Source organism: Mus musculus, chromosome 5 (assembly GCF_000001635.26).
Source record: "Mus musculus strain C57BL/6J chromosome 5, GRCm38.p6 C57BL/6J".
Classification (NCBI taxonomy): Eukaryota; Metazoa; Chordata; class Mammalia; order Rodentia; family Muridae; genus Mus; species Mus musculus.
This window is the reverse complement of record NC_000071.6, coordinates 43890836-43909110: the sequence shown is the minus strand read 5'-3', so window position 1 is coordinate 43909110 and position 18275 is coordinate 43890836. Positions and strand designations below refer to the sequence as shown.

General features: G+C 42.8%; 1 protein-coding gene across 1 annotated transcript in view; it reads right to left on the bottom strand.

The window, feature by feature from the left end:
* The window catches only part of Cd38 (CD38 antigen), a 43566-nt gene that overhangs the window by 3264 nt on the left and 22027 nt on the right, over positions 1–18275 (bottom strand). Inside the window, exons 2-7 of the mRNA NM_007646.5 lie at positions 8649–8778; positions 7555–7690; positions 5431–5516; positions 2874–2947; positions 1506–1598; positions 1102–1188 (exon numbers count right to left, since the gene is read on the bottom strand). Of these exons, the coding sequence (NP_031672.2) occupies positions 1102–1188; positions 1506–1598; positions 2874–2947; positions 5431–5516; positions 7555–7690; positions 8649–8778 (606 nt within the window). The remainder of the gene's footprint in view (positions 1–1101; positions 1189–1505; positions 1599–2873; positions 2948–5430; positions 5517–7554; positions 7691–8648; positions 8779–18275) is intronic.

Sequence of the window (18275 nt, the reverse complement as noted above, 5' to 3'; positions counted from 1 at the left end):
CCCCAACATCTAACTTGTAATTTAAAAAGACTGCCATTTTCATAAAATGTGAGCTAACAAAACCACAGGCTCTACATTTCTCAACCTTCACCTAGTCTTCCTGTACTTCTTTTTGATACAAAATATCTGTGAGTGAATTAGCCTAGTCAGCTGCATAGAGAGTTTCTGTTATAGTTGATCATTTCTTTTGTTTTTGCACTTAACTGATGCATGTTGACAGTTTCTGGGTTTTGTTGGTTTTGTCTTTGTTTGTTGTGTTGTTTTGTTTTGTTTTGTTTTGTTTTCTTCATTTTTTTTGGAAGTTTCCAAAGAACAGAGAGCTGATTGGAGGGAAGCTTGGGTCATCTGGGAAATGAGCCATCCATCTTTTAAGCCTGTCTTTGATGGTAGGTGACATGAAGAGATTAAAAAAAAATATTCCCTCTCCTTAGCTTGTACATAAAGCCTTTTCTCTCTGCTTTAGTCTTGGTGGAAGCTATTCCTCATAGGAAAAGCTCCAAAAGTGCTTCTCTGTAGAGGAAGATGTCCCTGCCTGTATCATTGGCCACAACATAGTTAAAAACTATGAGGGGGTCTTGACATTTTAAAGATAAAGGTGACTGTAAAGACAACATACCTGCCCATAGGCTAATGGTAAATTTTCTTCAAGAATTTATTTATATCAGTTTTGCTCTTAATCTAGAACGATAAATCTTGTTAGACTCTCATGTGGAAATTTGCCAAATATTAGATACTTACATCTGAATCTAACCAAGGAGATTTCACATGCAAATTTATAGCCAGTCAAGGGATTTTAAAACTTGGGAGAAAGGCCCTGGCAAAACATATTTCTGCTCCTCTGAAATAGGAAATACAGCAGTAAAGCAAGAAAGAAATGTGTACTCTGGGCATCAGTCAGCTTCTAAGTCAAGACATCACTTAGGGCTGGCAGGCAAGGAGGCAGGGAACGGAGGACAGCCAGCCAGATTTAGGCCATTGGCTAGGGAAACAAGCTAGGTTTGGTGGCAGGGCAGAGACCAGTGAGAGCACCACCAAGGCCTGAGAGGATCCCTAAAGCCCTCTCAGCACACACAGCTCTTTTGTTCCCAAGAAATCAGTTACCTGTAGTTATCCACGCAGGCAAATATCATATTCCTTTTCTGCACAATCATCTTCAGCTCATTTAAGGAGGAGCTTGAACATGCGTTACTAGGGAAGAAATATTCAAATAATAAGATATTTCATACACTCTCTGAGTCTCTCTTACTGCCTCTTGAAACAGCACTGAGTAGAGGTGAGGCAGACATCCCCCTCTGGGGCTTCTCTGGTCACCAGGAGCAAAGGTGTGAAGCAGTCACTGTCGGTTGTGGAGACAGAATTTAGAGACTAGAAGGAGGGCCAAGTGTGTAAGCCCCATTCATTTGCTAAGCCAGTCTATTCCCAGTGTGTTCCTGTGACCTTGGATTCCTTCTGCAGGCTGAGTCATAGTGATGGTCTCATCACTCCGCTACTAAGCAATAACATACCTGGAAGCTCCTTCGATGTCGTGCATCACCCAGGCCTGTAGTTTATGAACCTTATTTGGGTCCAAACTAAAGACTTCCACACTTCCAAAGGTGCTGAAACAGAAGAGGTAAATAACTGACCTCAAGCCAAAGCGCAGGGCATCCATACCTCCTGTCACGATTGAACAGAACCTCCCTTGCTTCCCACTGTTCCTCTTTCAACATGACTCTTGGTTATGAGATTTTCAAGATAAGAGTTTTAACTGTACATCGATGCTGACTGATACATTAAAAAAATACTTGCTGCTCAAAGAGTAGCATTACCAGAGAGCTAGTTAGAAACAGAGACTGTCCATTCAACAACATCTTTCTAGATCCTTTCTTGTTAGTGTGGACAGCTACCCATCCTGAGGCAAGGACTTGGGTCTCCAACATCAGAGGGTGAGATTTTGAACACCAGCACTTTCACCCAAAGCCCCCCCCACCCCACCCCCAAAAAAAGGTCCAGAAGAAGGAAAAAAGGTAAATGTGGCTTTATAATACTAAATACTAAAGCAGAAGAAAGGAACAATTAATTGAGGGTATCTACAGTGCCTGAAGAAAATTAATATGTGCTCTCATTTTTAGAAGCATTCTCATCAGAGAAAGATTAGAGAACAAGACCATGATGATGATAGAAACTAAGGCGAGAAGGAGGCCAGAGAAGGAAGGCTTGAGTGTGGACCAACTCAGCCCTGAGGATTAAATGAAAAAGAAAAAAAAAAGCTAATATGTACTAGAGAATTTTCAATAGGCATGGAGTGCAGCACTGTTCACACTTTATCTCAGTTTCTTTCTATGCATCCTCAACCTAGAGGCTAGATGCCTGCACAAGGTCACATATAGTATGTATAAGGACCTCTGGTGTCTTCACCATTATATCACTACAGGACTTTGCTGGCAACACTTCCAAAAGAGGAGGAGGAGGATCACAGCCCTGCATGGTTTCTGATGTTCCAATGACGTGGGATTCCTGCTCTTCACACAGGAGAGAGCCATGGTGAGGATGCTAACAGGGAGACGGGTAGATGCAGGGTAGACAGTATCGATGAAATGAGAGCATAGAATGCAGGGGGAAGGAAGCTAAGAAAATTATGTGAGACCTCAAAAAGTCAAGGGCAATGACTGGGAACCTGCAATGGCCTTTAGGAACTTTGGAGGATCTTAGATGAACCAGACCAAACATTGACCCAGAAAGGAGCGAATCCATAAGCTTTCCCTTTTAAAAGCTCAGCACTTCAGGACTGATATGAAACATGGAAAGTACATCCTTTCTAGGAATGCCATGTCCATCAGGAGACTATGGTAACTGTGATAATTAACCCTTGCACAAAGAAAGGAAATGAGTACCTGTTTTTGTAAAATGGCTCACGGAGGGACCCATTGAGCATCACTTGGACCACACCACAGGCATCTTCTGCAAACTTAAAAAAGAAGTCCGTCAGCCAGACTGAGTGGTGACACATGCCTTTGATTGCAGCACTTGGGAGGCAAAGGCAGGTGGTTGGATCTCTGCTAGTTTGGAGTAGCCTGGTCTACAGAGTGATGTCCAGGACAGCCAAAGCTATACAGAGAAACCCTGTCAAAGACCAAAACCAAGAAGAGAAGGAAGAAGAGGAAGAGGAGGAGGAGGAGAAAGAGGAGGAAGAGGAAGAAGAGGAGGAAGAAAAGGAAGTTCATCATTATTCTTCAGCAATTCCATCCAAAGAGTACTTAGTACTAACTAGAGAGGGAGAGAGAATAGCCTCCCTAGTTCTAGTACAAGAATGGTGAATCTATCCAATAGTCTAAGCCACAGGAAGAATTTACTTTGTATGAATTCTTAATGCAGCCATGGCAATTTGCATGAATGAAAGCACTCACTTGGTATCATGTTCTGTAGATGCTACATCTTATTTAGCAGAAGTAAGGTGGACAATTTAGGGGAACACTGTAGAAAGGGAAGCCCAGGTAAGAGGCAGTGATCCTGAGGCTCTAGAAAGGCATAAAGAAGGAGGGAGTGTGGTGCTTGAATAAAAGAACATGGTTGAACAAGGAGTTTTATTTCTTCATGCAACCAACTTTCAGCTGGGAGGTCTGCTAAGCACTGGAGGTCACCATGTGAACGGAGTACTGTTCAGCTTCCTTTGGAGACAGACCTCTGGGACGTGGGTCTCCTTCCACGACATCTGTGCACATTACTTAACAACATTTCATTGTTATGGCGGGTTGAACAGTTTTAGCCGTCAGTACGAAGAGCTTTGTGAGAACAAAGAGCTTGGATTCCTATGTGCTTCTAGAACTTTCAGTGCTTTATACCTAGTGCATGACACAGGTATGTTTTACTCAGTAAAATTCCAGGGATGAAAAGGATGACAGGAGAAAAGAAGATACTCTGCACTGGACACTAGGAAAGACCAAGAAAGTGCTGTATAGCAAACAGAACCCACGTCCCAAAGAGCGGTCAGGACTCCACTGGTGAAGCTGTGACTGGAAGGGGCCCTTGGTTTAGGAGAACAGTAGTTTGTGGGGAAAGTTGCAGTCGATATTGAATATTCAGTTCATAGATGGCCTTGTACTTTGTTGGGGAACCTGCACTTTACTCTGCGGGTGACTTCTACACTACAGATAGATTCAGAGCTTTATTATGAAGTCCAGTGGTGCTTGTGTAACCACAGAGGGACCAAGTCCTACTCCTTATGATTAATCATTAAGCACTGACCCAGAAGAGTCCTGAACCCTATAAAGGAGAATTCTCACAAGTCCTCTGACACAAAGTAAGCATTGGCACCGTTGGCCTCAAGGTCACACAACTTAGCAACAAGGTGATCTGGGAATTCAAACCTGTAAGAAGAACCATCCTTATTGTCAAAAAGAGGGACTAGTTTGTTTGTCTTCCTCAAAGAGATCCTAGAACAAGGTACAGGTGCACAGTGTCTCAGAAGCCAAGGTGCCTCCAATCACCCTCAGCATCTTAGCCTTGGTACCAAGGCTGAGATGTGATACAAGGAAGCATTTAGTTTATATAAAACATGAACTGCTGTAGGGGGTTTCAGAGATGATGTGGCTGTAAAACATATCCCAAAGTGATAACACAAATGGAAAACATTCTCTGTAAAAGCGAGCAAACAAAAATATACAGCGTCTTTGAGTTTTTAAAACATGCAGTAAGTCTTCAATAAACATTTGTTGTGTAGGTGGGTTCCATTACTTAACAAGCTAGTGATATTTTATTTGAATGCACCAATAGCTATCTAGACTAGGTATGTGTTAATTTCCATTTGGTGAAGATGAAATAAGGAAACTGATCAGAATGTCTAAGAAAATTGGTTTTGGGGGTTGGAAATATAGTGCAGCAGTTAAAGGCACTGACAGATCTACCAGAGAACCTGGGTTCAAATCCTAATACCCATATGGCAGTTTGTAACTCCAAGATCTGACACTCTCACATAGACAGACATGCAGGCAAAAACACCAATTCATATAAAAATAAAGGTAAACAAATTTTAAAAAAGATTTTTACAAGTAGTCGTGATATTGATGGTGTTTCATATGGCTGTTGTGAGGCTAGAGTTCTTAACTCCTGCAAAGAGTTGGACACACATCAAGTGGTCTACAAATGCCAATTATTAAGACTGTTCCAGAAATCAAGTCAATACCTGGGTCCCAGGACTAAGCCAAGCCTAGCATCCTGGTAGACACAGCCAGTGAGTGTTACCTCCTCACTGGGTTAGGTTTCTTCCCCTGAGCTCCCAAGCCTTCCTGGGTGTTCTGAAGTTGTGTAGAAAAATCTTCTGGCATGATTTCCTTTCATACTTTTACACCTAAAATCATCTGTACCCCCCACCCAAAGGGCCAGAAGTCAACCAGTCATGGACTGAACAGTATCTTCAGTGAAAACTCTAGAATTTAACTATTTGTGACTTACCTTTTGGGAAATCACTTTCCAGAACACAGTAATAGGGTTGTTGGGACAGTTTTCACTCCAATGTGGGCAAGAGACATAGTTCATATCTAAAACACATCGTTTATAGAAAACAGTTAAATGGAAAGGAAATGTACCTTTGGGCTCCGTTCTTGGCTGTCCAATCCCCATAGGAGAACTTTCCAACAGCATCTGTGCCAAGACAGAGGCTGGAGAATGGACACAGCTCAACCCAATTTAAGTAAGTGTCCCCTGATTTCCTTCCAACTCTTTACCTCCCCGTCCAGATCCCAGACAGGAACACTGTGATGGGTTTTGACTCACCATTCTGGGAAATGGCAACAAAAGTGCACCCTAAAGACACCGGCCCCTCTCACTCCCCTGGAGTCCAGGAACACTTAGGGAGAAGGCCAGGCCTTTTCGGGAAGAAGACACTTTCCCCCAGATAGTCCTCTGATTCCTGGCAATTCTCTTTTATGGAGAGTTTCCTTTTCAACCTCCATAAATTTGGGGGCTCAGGTGATCTCAGGCTTTCTATAGTCAACCCTACCAAAACAGGTTTAGCCCTTAGTGTGGTGCAAAGTATAGAGTAGAAGCATGGTTTCTATGACACTGTTCTCAAGGTTATTTGCATATATATATATATATACATATATATATACATATATATATAAACACACACACACACACACACACATATATATATAAACATTTACTGAAGGTTAGGTTCTGGAGATAGAGGGTTGAATCAGGTGGGAGCCCTGCCTCATAGGACATGTGATGTAGTGAAGTCAAATAATCAGAGACAGATTCACGTTGAAATTTACTTTGAAGAAGAATCACTGTCTTCAGACAGACTCTAAAGAGAAGGGCACCTTGTGCCTATGGCACGGTGCAAAGGCAAAGAGCCATGATGAGCTTTGATCAGAAAAGAGGATGGAGAAGGGAATGAGAAGGTGAGGCATCTGAAACACAGAGGTCAGGTCTTTAGACCATTAGCCTAGAGTCAAAAGAGAGATTGTTAGGTTCTAGAGGGAGATCGACATCATCCCATTTTCACTCTGAGAAAAACTATGGTGTCAGATGGAGACTGACCTAGGAGGGTAAAGAGTGACCAGTAAAACCTTATAGCATTCCCAGCAGGATGGAGAGGGTGTGATGGTGCTAAAAGGCAGTGTGAGGGGAGATGCACAGATGGCTCTCTAGGCAAATAGATCATCACTGGCTATGAAGGGGAAAGAAAGAGATCACCTTAAGATGGTACCCAAAGTTGTCCATGTTAAATAGCTCACAGATAACAATCCGTTCACTATGTCTATTTATATCCAATATTACTCTGTACAGATAAAAATATATATAATTTTAATTTAAATTTTTTTAAAAAAATGACTTAGAGTTATGTTCAAGAATATATAACGTGTGTGTGTGTGTGTGTGTGTGTGTGTGTGTGTGTAAATACATATATAAAGGTTAAGGAGGAGATTTCTTGCCAAAAGTGCAGAAGAGAAAGAAGAAAGTGGAGAGGGAGGAGGGAAAAGAGGAAAGTGGAAGAGGCAGGAAAAGGGGAGAACAGGAAGGATGTAGAGAGGGAAAGTGAGGGAGAGACTGGATTTGGGGATGTCTTACCTCAACAGCCTTATAAAGTAGCACTGTGGCTTGATAGTGTGTGTGTCACCAATGTTCCCATTAAGCTGAATTCTCTGTTGCAATGTGTTTTGTTGATGGGACCTCTAAATGGAGTTGAGCTCATGAGGGAATTTACCCCCATGAATGGATTTTTAATCCATGAATGGATTAAAGACTTTCTTGGGAGATTGGGACATTGGACTAGATTAGTGATCACAAAAAGGAGTAAAAACTGACCTTGGCTTTTTTCACTCTCTCTTGCTTCCCCTCTTATGGTGATGTTTCCCCTATATGTATATCTATCCCTTGAAGATCAACCCTAAACCCCAAAGCTTGTATTTCAAGAGGACAGTGATTTTTTTTTGTTTTGTTAGAGCCCAGTTTGTCACTAAGGTCACTGATGGCATTAGAGTATATGCCTATTGACCTTTCAAGTTCCCTTGCAGCTCAAAGCTCCCTTCCCACTCACCCTGAGCCATCCTAGGTGGTTCAGATCCTTACCAGAAGTACTAGGGTCTCCACACCACCTGAGATCATCAGCAATGTAGCCCAGCAGGGTGTCCTCCAGGGTGAACATCTTTCCCTGGATCCAAGTATATTGATGGGCCAGGTGTTTGGATTTGCTCCAAAAGAGAGTCTGAGAAAGAACAAAACCACAATTTAGTAGGTCCAAAAATAAATCTAAGAGTTAGAGATGTGGGTCAGCAGTAGATTGAGTGCTAACACACATGAGGCTCTAGGTTCCATCCCCAGCACTACAATACATAGTACATAATACATACATACATACATACATACATACATACATACATACATACCTTTTATAAATAAAAACTATAGAAACCATCAGAATAAATGACATGCACTAATATAAATTCAGTTTTGCTATTGTCTACCACAGACCTCCTCTGTTCAGAGCACTGTACTGAGGCTCCTGGGGAAACAGCCCCGGAAATCTCCAGCTTACTAACCACAGGATGAGAACTGACAATTGTGAGTGGGTTTGGGGGCTTCACTTAGTTTTGGACATGTGACATTTTCTTTTAAACACAGGCTTTGTAAGAGTTGTAACTTGTGGTAGACCTTTCCCAGTATACTCAAAGGACCGAACACTGGGTTCCTCTGACTCCATGTTGCCTTCTATTTACATTCCAGCTGGTCACTTTAAAGCCTCTTTACCTGGTTTGCGCCTCCAGAGGATAGCTCTGAAGAGCTAAGAAGACGTAAGAAAATCGCTCTTCTAATGGAACTTCGCCTTGTGTTGTGGTTTACTCCTTTCTTATTAGCAGAAGCCAGGGGAAAGTTCCATAATTACAAAAATTTGGGTTACTCTCGTTTGTGTGGATGGAACTGATGCTAGATTCTGTCTTTCCTCTGTGTCCCCATCTCTCTCTTACTTCCTTCCCCAGATGTCCTAAACTGTGATGGTACACCAGTTCTCCAAAGCCCCACCACCACCAATCTGACCCCACCAGCCATATCAAATGATGCCTATGCCAAGGTCTCCTTTCTGTCTGCATCCTAACATTGGTCCTCAGATGTCTCCCCTCTGACTTTCATTCTCAATTTTAAAAGGAATTACTCGCCCTCATTACCTTGTTACATGGTATGGTTTGAGTGACCAATTTAACAAGTGGGGCGTAGTCTTCTCTTGTGATGTTGCAAGGGTTCTTGGAAACAAATGCTCCTTTGAATGTACTCAGTATCTCCTGGCAGTTCTGATCTCTATAAAATGAAAGATGGAAAACAGATTTTAAAAATATTTTTGAAGAGTCTGGAGAGATGGCTCACGGTGGCTCCCAACAGTGTGTTCAGTTTCCAGAGCTAACACCTCCATCTGGCTTCCACAGTCACTGCACATACATGGTGCATGAACATATCTACAGACAAAACAACTCTACATGTAAAATAAATATCAATCTTAGGAACATATAAAAAAAATAAATAAAAGAAAAAAAGAAAGACATTGAAAAAGTTTAAAAAATATTTTTGGAACATAGATAGCAACAAGAAATACCCTTCATCTGGAATCATATACCCAGGGGCAGTCAGTTCTTGACACCATCCTATTAGCTGTGTAAAATGTCCCTGTGAGATGAAAATTACCTGAGGCTGAGGCTCTGTGAAATTAAAATGACCCAAGCATCTAATAACATTAAGAAGAAAATAGGAAGACACCAGCGTTTTCTGTCTCATACTACACCTTGTATAAAAAAAGTCCTTAAGGTTCTTTAGTACCCCCAGTAAGGGCAATGTTTCAAAACAGCAAGTAGAGAGGACCGAATGTTCCCAACACAGAGAAGTCATGAGCACCTGAGGCGATAGAGCTGTCTGTCACTGTTCTTTATACAGTGTATACATAGGCCAAATGCCACATTGTACTCATAAATATGTCCAATTACTCTGTGTCAGACTAAAACTTTAAGTAGGTAGGGTTACTGCAGGTGGGCTTGGTAATGTTGGGCGGGATCATCAGTGGCATTCATACCTCCCACTTCCACCCCACCCCCACCCCCACCCCAGGCAGTTCTGACCCTAGTTCGGGTTGAGAATCAGGGGATACAAATGAAAATGTGAAAGGTTTGATGGGGTTTCTTTCCAGAGTCTAGACTGAGAAGCTTAAGTTCATCAGCACCTGCCTTTGAAAACGATGCCAGGAAACCATTAGGGCCCTCTCCTTCCGTACCGTTTACATACATAAAAAGGAAAAGTGATGACATCATGTACTTTAGTGTCAATCAAAATTTATAGAGTACCATCACAGGCAATTGAGAAAATAGACGTTTGGCGGCTTCCCGGCTTCCAGGGTTTATGTTTTCTTTCTGGTAATTAATGCAGTGGCCTTCTCAAGAACTCTCTGTTCTAAGTCCCAACCGTCATAAAAATCTCTACGTCTTTCCTTTGGAGCATCTGCAGGACTTGAAACAGAAGAAGATGGAAGAAGGAGAGAACATTTTCCACTTCTGGAAGCGTGGTGGGAAAGAGCAGTTATCCTGCCCTGAGACCCTGCCACACAGCAGACCTTCTCATCAGCAAACTCTTATTTAAGTGCTGAAACTCACGTCCTTCACAAATTATTTCTATGCTTCTCTTAGGTCTTATATTCCAGTACAAGAAGTAATAAAGATTCAAGATACCCACTGGAGGAGGGCTGTCTGCTCAGGAGAGGAGACTGGAGTAGTACTGCTGAACATGACTTGGAAGACTTGATTCTTGGAAGAGTTGGTAATTTGCAGAGAATAACAAAAACATCTTGCATACATTATAAGTACAGTTTTTAAAATTAAAAAAAAATTATTGGTCCTTTGTGAATTTCACACCATGCATTCCAAACCCACCCATTTTACCCTTCAGTCCGGCAGCCTCCCCCTACCCAAAAGTGAACAAAAAATAAAATGAATTAAATAAAAATCTTGCTGTGGAAGTTGCCGCCTGTCATGGCACATACCACAGTATACGCATTTGTCCACACATCTTTCCTTGCAAATGTTCATTGCAATAAGTCATTGATTGGTCTTTCCCAAAGCCTCTAGCTTTTGTCACATCATCAATATTGGACCCTCACTGGAACTCTTCTCAGTTATCCTGTTGTCACCCTGTGTCATGGAGTGCCCACAGCTCGGGATCTGCAGGACCAGCCTCTTCATTTGCTCCAGCAGTTCATAGATGGGGTGGATGTTCTGGTGGGCCAACTCAGACCCCTGGATCTGGGCCTAGGTGGAAACTGAGTTGGTCAGCTCACCAGCTCTCCCATACATGTACCACTGGGACCAACTCTCCTACTTTAACCAAGCCAGGGGCAGGTCCAGCTCTCCTGCTCACATGCCCTCTGGCCACTCACCCTTGCTCTCATTACCACGACCAGTTATACGGTGCTGCCCAGGGGAAGAGATGTGGGGATCTGAGTGCTGCATTTGGTGAGGGACACAGGGCCAGCTCTCCCACACTCATCCTACTGGGACCAGCTCTTCAGCATCCCCAGCACCAGAGCCAGCTCTCCCATGGTGCCTAGGCAAGAGGCAGAGCCAGCCTTGTATAGTGCTTGGACATCAACAGGGCCTTAAGTGGCAGCCCATGCCAGAGACATCCTCATGGTCTTTGGTGTTAACTCTGGCCACAGACATCAGCACAGACTCTGGCTGGAGCAGTGCCACAGAAGCAGACACGGCCCTTGGTAGCACCCGGGCTCAGACATCACCATGGCTCCTCATGTCTGCCTGTTTCTAACTGCTATCCAGTTCCACTTCTCTCTACAGTACATGATTTGCTCAGCTCCACCCTCCTCTCTTCTGTCTCTCCACTAAGTACTCTCTCTTCTCCCTCTTTCCCCTGTTCTTCACATATTCACTCAGGGGAGTAGCTCTGGGCACTTAGGTGTCTTTTTCCTGGCTGCTCCAGGAAATAATGTTTTGTTTTGTTCGTTTATTGTTGTTATTGTTGTTGTTGTTTTGTTTTCTAATACTTTTTAAATTTCTCTATGTATTTGAATTTTTTTTACCTTGTAACAAATTAAAAATAATGTTAAGATCTAACTTTTAGGGGCAAAGTTCTACAGTAAGACATTTAAAATATCCTTTCCTTTTTCCAGCTAAAACTTTTCTTTCTTTAAAGACAGTTGAGCATGCCAAGTGATACTGGTTACCATCTTTATGATTCAAGGTGAGCACCCCCAAAATTGTTCTCATCCACCACTGTAATCCTGCAAAAATATGCTTCACAATTTTTACCTAAGCATGCCTCAAAAGTGTCTACTATCTTTTCTTCTTGAGCCTGCTGCTTGCAGCAACTCTTTCTCTGATCTTATTTCTCAGCTGTGCTTGTCTTTAGTTTGCAATCATCAAGATGCAAACTCTACTTTGGTTATAATAACAGAATTTATGAGTTTTGGGACTATGACACCTAACAGTACTGGGTAGTTTTGTTTTGTTTTGTTTTGTTTTGTTTTGTTTTGTTTTGTTTTGTTTTGTTTTGTTTTGTTTTGTTTAGTACTAGGAACTAAATACAGTATCACACATGCTAGGCAAGTGCTCTACCACTGAGATGCACCTTCTGCTTGACTCTGTTTAAGTGTCCAGGTAAATAGTCAGGATGTTTGTAACTCATCCGTATTAACACCCCACCCCTCCTTTACCCAGTCCCTGGCTACCACAATTCTTTCTATTTCCTTCAATCTGATAGGCATCTCACAAACCTGGAATCTTTGTAAATGGCTAATTTTACTTAGCATGATGTTCCCAGCTATATTACATCTTAATTAGGGTCGCTCCTGCTATGATCAGGTTACATCATGACCAAAGCAGCTGATAGAAGAAAGCTTTTAATTGGGAGCTTGCTTAGGGTTTCAGAGGGAGAGTCTCAGAGGACAGAGAGCATCACGCTGGAGCAGTAACTAAGAATGCACATTCTAATCTGCAAGGAGCGGGTGGTGGGGGTGTGTTTGTGGGGGGGAGTCTGAGTCTGGCATGGACTTTTGAAACATTAAAACCCACTCCCAGGGACACGCCTCCAATAAGGCCACACTTCCCAGTCATTCCTAAATAGTTCAACTGGAAACCAAAAATTCACATATTTGAGCCTGTGGGGGTCATTCCCATTCAAACCTCCACGTATGTATTAAATTTCCTCCCTTTTAAAGGCTGAACAACATTTCACTGTATAACAGTATCGCTTTGTCTGACCATCAGTCAATGTGCATGTAGGCTGTCTCATTCCTCTGTTGCATATTTTCCAGGGGGGTTGCCATAAGTCTTACATGTCTAGGATGCTATCAAATAAACCGTTTCTGTCCTCGGTGTCCATCCCTCATCCTGAAGCCCAAGGATGTGAAAGGAAGGAGGACTACAGACCTTTTACAATGAACTTTTCTTTTCCAACTTTAAAATATGTCCTTGTTAAGTCACACACAAACCACAGAGGGATGCCAGGCCCAGACTTTGCCAGTAAGGTCAAGGAGAAAGGAAATGAAAGATCTCAAACAAAATGAAAAACAGATGGTGCACTCTACTAAGGTCCCTGAGTTCCCCCTTTCTTTCCTGCGTAAGGTGTATGCTTTTTAGATCAGAACAGAAGCTAAAGTCATCTGATTCTTTGTGTTGCCAGAAGAAAAAAGATTTCATTTTCTTTTCCCAGAATTCTTCACTTTGTTTGAATTTTCTGAACGTCATACTTTACAGATTTTGAATACATTTTCTGGAACTGATGCTATAAGTATAATATACTCAAGGGCATCCTGCTAAGTGCCTAGAGAAATAAGGTTTTGTTTGGTCCCTAGCATCCAGATGATAAGGAGACTGAGACAGTTCCCTGCTTTCGTTCTTTTCATCTCTCTCCAGAGTAAGAGAGCTGGTAGCAAAGCTAGTTGCCTTAGCTCCTCCTCCCCAGGACAGGAAATGGACAGGGGTTTTCGTGGAGATGCTGGGAGATGAAGGACAAACAGCTCTGGATTCAGAGAGCACAAACAATGTGACCTCATACCCGATCCTCATCTGAAGTCTCTTCAATTCACCACAAGCAGTTTGACACAACACCAACATCAGATAAAGCAATGGTAGATTGCAATGTGAATACAGACAAAAACAAAACAAAAAGAAATCACAAACATGAAGAAATGATGCCGAATCCTTCCTTGTACCTGGCTGATTGAAGTGATTGCTGCATCTTAACTATCCAAACCTAGGCCTTCATCTTGTTTCCAGCCCGGTAGAGAAAAATTTTTCAAGATTTCATATCAGAGAATTAGACTCATCCTGTTGATTCCATGACACTGTTCAAGTAAAGCCAGCTTCCTTGAACCTTCCCTTAAACTCTTAAAACCAAGCCAACTCCCCCCTCCACGAACCTTTGCTGTGAATGTTTCCTTCTTACAGAGAGCAACAAACCCAACCCACACAATTATAGGATGCTCCCAGTGGTCCTAGGTTATGCTCTAAAGCAGGTGGTTCTCAACCTTCCTAGTGCTGCGACCCTTTACGACCCTTTAATACAGTTTCTCGTGTTATGGTGATCCCCAACTATAAAATAATTTGTTGCTACTTCATAACTAATTTTGTTATTAATATGAATCATAATATAAATATCAAATATGCAGAACATCTGATATGGGACCTCTGTGAAAGGGTTGTTCCCCAGAAAAGGGATTGAGACCACAAGTTGAGAACCACTGGTCTAGACATTAATGAGCAATCTTGGGATACAAAAGAATCCAAAGGCCCATGACAATTGAGATGCCTTCATAAGTATGTGCATTGGACAGAAGTTTCATAAGAAGCCCCTCTTAGCCTCTTGACTTGCTGAAACAAAGACTTTCCTGGTGAAGAAGAATCTTAGTCTGAGGGCAGGTTTTTTCCTTGTTTTCCAAAATGGAGTCCTACAGTTTTTGGTATAGAGTAAGTTAGCCCACATGTCAAGACTAGAGGTCAACGCGTGCATCCTCTTTTCTACTCCTCTGCTCCTGCCAACAGAGCTTCACTTGTTCTGTTCCCACCACTCACTACCTCTCATGCCTTCCCTTTCCTCTGAGTTTTTCAAGGTTGGCTGACTCCAGGTGAGCAAAGGCAGAAAACAGCAACAGAGGAAAGGTCAGACAGTTGTGACCGTGCCATAATGTTCCTGTGAGTGGAACACTGCCCAAGATACCAATGACTCATGCTCACATCAAAAGCTCACACCAGCCAGCAGAGGACTCTATGTCTCTTACTTAGAAGTAAAGAAGCTCAGAGCAGCTTAGCCTTGTCCAAGGCCAACTAGCTAGCTCCAGAACTGCCTTGCAGGCCAGATGTTGTTGTCTTTGCTAGACAATGTTGCCCCCTACAGGAAAATCCAAACTTTGCACCTATGTTTCTAATAGAGTTGCTTCTAGAAGAAAAAAAAGTGATTCATATGATTCTAGGTCTCAGGAGATGTTCAAGATTAGTACTGAACGGTCATGCCTAGATGCTAGAATAATATCATCAGGGAAGGAAAAGGTAAGGTCTTGTAATGAGGGGAAACATATATATGATTGTTAAATCCAGTTGTTATTATTATTAAATTTTCTCTCATATATTATATCCCCTCTCTCCTCTTCTTCCAGGCCTTTCCACCACCCCCTTCCACTTCTCCTCCATTTCCCTTCAGAAGAGAGCAGGCCTCCCAGAGACATCAACCAAACATGGCATATCAAGTTACAATAAGACTAAGGACCTCTCCTCAAATTAAGGCTGGATGAGGTGACCCAGTGGGAGGAAAAGGGTCCCCAAAGCTTGCAAAAAAAAAAAAAAGTCATAGACAAGTCCTGCTCCCACTGCTAGGAGTCCCACAAGAAGATCAGGCTATATAACCATAACTATATGCCAAGGGCCTAGGTTAGACCCATGCAGGCTCCCTGATCACTGGTTCAGTCTCTGTGAGCTCCTACTGGCCCAGGTTAGTTGATTCTGTTAGTTTTGTGGTGTCCTTGTCCCCTCGGACTCTTACAATCTTCCTCCCCCTCTTCTACAGGATTCCCTGAGCTCTGCCTAATGTTAGGTTGTGAGCCTCTGCATCTGTTTCCATAGCTACTTACTGGATGGAGCCTCTCTCCTTCATACAAGTATAGCAGAATATCATAGAATATCATTTTTTGCTTTTTTCCTGGTTATGTCTGTCTCTTGGTCATCCAGCCTTCGGGTTTTGGCCCTCTAGGCAGTGTCAGGGCTGGGCTCCCTCTCATGGCATAGGTCTGAAGCTAGACCAATCATTGGTTGGCCACTTCTACAATTTCTGTGCCACCTCTACCCAACACATCTTGTAGGCAAGAATTGTAGGTCAAATGCTGGGTTGGTGGTCCAATCTCTCCACTGGAAGTCTTGCCTGGTTACAGGAGATGATTGATTCAGGTTCCATATCTTCCCTTATTAGAAGTCTAGGGTCACTCTTGTAGATTTGTGGGAGTTTCCATTGTACTATGTTTCTATCTCACCCCCCCCCAAATGCACCCCAATTTCAGTTGTCTCTCCAGGTTCCCTCTCCCTTCATCTTCACCCTGACCTAATCCTGTTCCCATACTTACCCATCTCCAGCTCACCTTTGATATCTATTCTATTTCTCCTTCCCAGGGAGATTCATGAGTCACCCCTTGAGCCCTCCTTATTACTTAGCCTCTCTAGTTTTGTGGATTGTAGCATGATTATTCTTTATTTTACAACTATGTACAAGCCAGTACATACTATATATGTCTTTCTGGGTCTGTAAACCCAGTTTTTATATTGACAGCTTTCACTGGGTTTTAGAATGTCACTGCCACCACTCCCATAAGAACCACATTTCTACCTTTATAATGTGCCACTCCTGTGGAAGGCTCCCAAACCCTAAATTTTACCATTCCTTCAACACATCTGGCTCTTAAGATAAGGATTCACAGTCTATGAACTTTCCAGCTAGCTGGTCTACCAGGTCAAGCTGTCTCTGCAGGGACTAGCTTGAGTCTTGAATTTGAGGCCACTACAGCCTATATTTAAAGTAGAGACTGCCACCTTGTGGGAGAAATGGGTGATCAGTGAGATGCAAAGAAGCGATGAGGATTTTCTAAGCAGGGTCTTTATATAAGAAAATTCTTGAGGTTGAAGGTGTCCCTAGAAAGAGCTAAATCACAAATTTGAAAAACAGTAAGAGAGGGGAAAGGGGGGCAGGATCAGGTGTGGGAGAAGAGGGGGGAGATGTACAGAGGGTCTGGAAATTGAACAAAGGTGTGTAGCAATGGGAGATAGGAAACTAGGCGTAACCAACAGAAAGTCCCAGACACCATGAAAGCAAGAGGCTCCCAGGACCTGACAGGGAAGATATTAGCTGAAATACCCAACAAAGGGGAGAGAGAACCTGTAGAGACCATATCAAGAGGTGAGGAATGGCCCCTGGTTGACAGATGGGGCCACCTACCCTTCTCAAAAATTTTAACCCAGAATTGCCCTTGTCTAAAGGAAATACAGGGACAAAGAGTGGAGCAGAGATAGAAGGAAAGGCCACCAAGAGACTGCCCCACCTGGGGATCCATCCCATATGCAGCCCCCAAACCCAGACACTATTGCTGATGCTTGCTGACAGGAACCTGATATAGCTGTCTCCTGAGAGGCTCTGCCAGAGCCTTCCCAATGCTTGCAGCCAACTGAGCACAGGTTCCCCAGTGAAGGAGTTAGGGGAAGGACGGAAGGAGCTGAAGGGTTTGCAACACCATAGGAAGAGCAACAATACCAGCTAACCAGATCCCCCAGAGCTTCCAGGGACTAAACCACCAACCAAAGAGTACACCTGGGGGGACCCAGAGCTCTACCTGCATATGTAGCAGAGGATGGTCTTATCTGGCATCAATAGGAGGAGAGGCCTTTGGTCCTATGAAACCTTGATGCTCCAGCAAAGGGGAATGCTAGGGCAGTGAGGCAGGAGTGGGTTGGTGGGTTGGGAGTACCCTCATAGAAGCAGGAGGGAGAGGTGGTTTAGAGAGGAAAAAAGGAAGAGGGATAACATTTGAAATGTAAATAAATAAAATAACTAATAAAAATTTTTTAAAAAGAAAAAGAAAAACGTTTAGTTAAATTCTACCATGTGTTAGGTGCAGAGGGTAAAACTGAGAACAAGAAAAAAAACCTATGAAAGTTGTGGAACATACTAGAATATTACAATTTTGTGTGAAAATAGGGAGAAATGGCTAGGATAAGAGCTTTAGGGGTGGACAGCAAATGGTATTTAACAGTATATAAGGTGGGGACATTAGATGACATTGAACAAAGAATTGAAGGGAGACAGAGCCTTAGAGTAGTAACTTCCAATGGAGTAATGTTCTGGATAGAAGGCCCTAGCATCTGATGTGTTAACAAGAAACCATTTGGCTGGAGCAAAGCAAGTGAGAAGGAGATGATGGAAACAAAGAAAGAAAGGCAAATTTGACCTTCACCATGGACTTTTATCTATTGTGGCATTAGAGGCAACAGAACACTTTGTGCACAGGAAATAGGAGATATCAGAATGCCCTTCTTTGCAGGCTGTACTCTGAAGGAAGTAGGGACAAAAGCAGGTAGATCAGTATTCATGACACAAAGATCCGACTTTGAGCCATGGAGGAGGAAGGGAAGATATAAGTCAAGATAGGAAAAAAGTAGCCAAGAATGGTGGTGTACACCTTTAATCCTGTAAGGTGTGCCTGGTCTACAGAGCAAGTTCCGGGACAGCCAGGGCTACACAGAGAAACCCTGTCTTGAAAAATGAAGAAA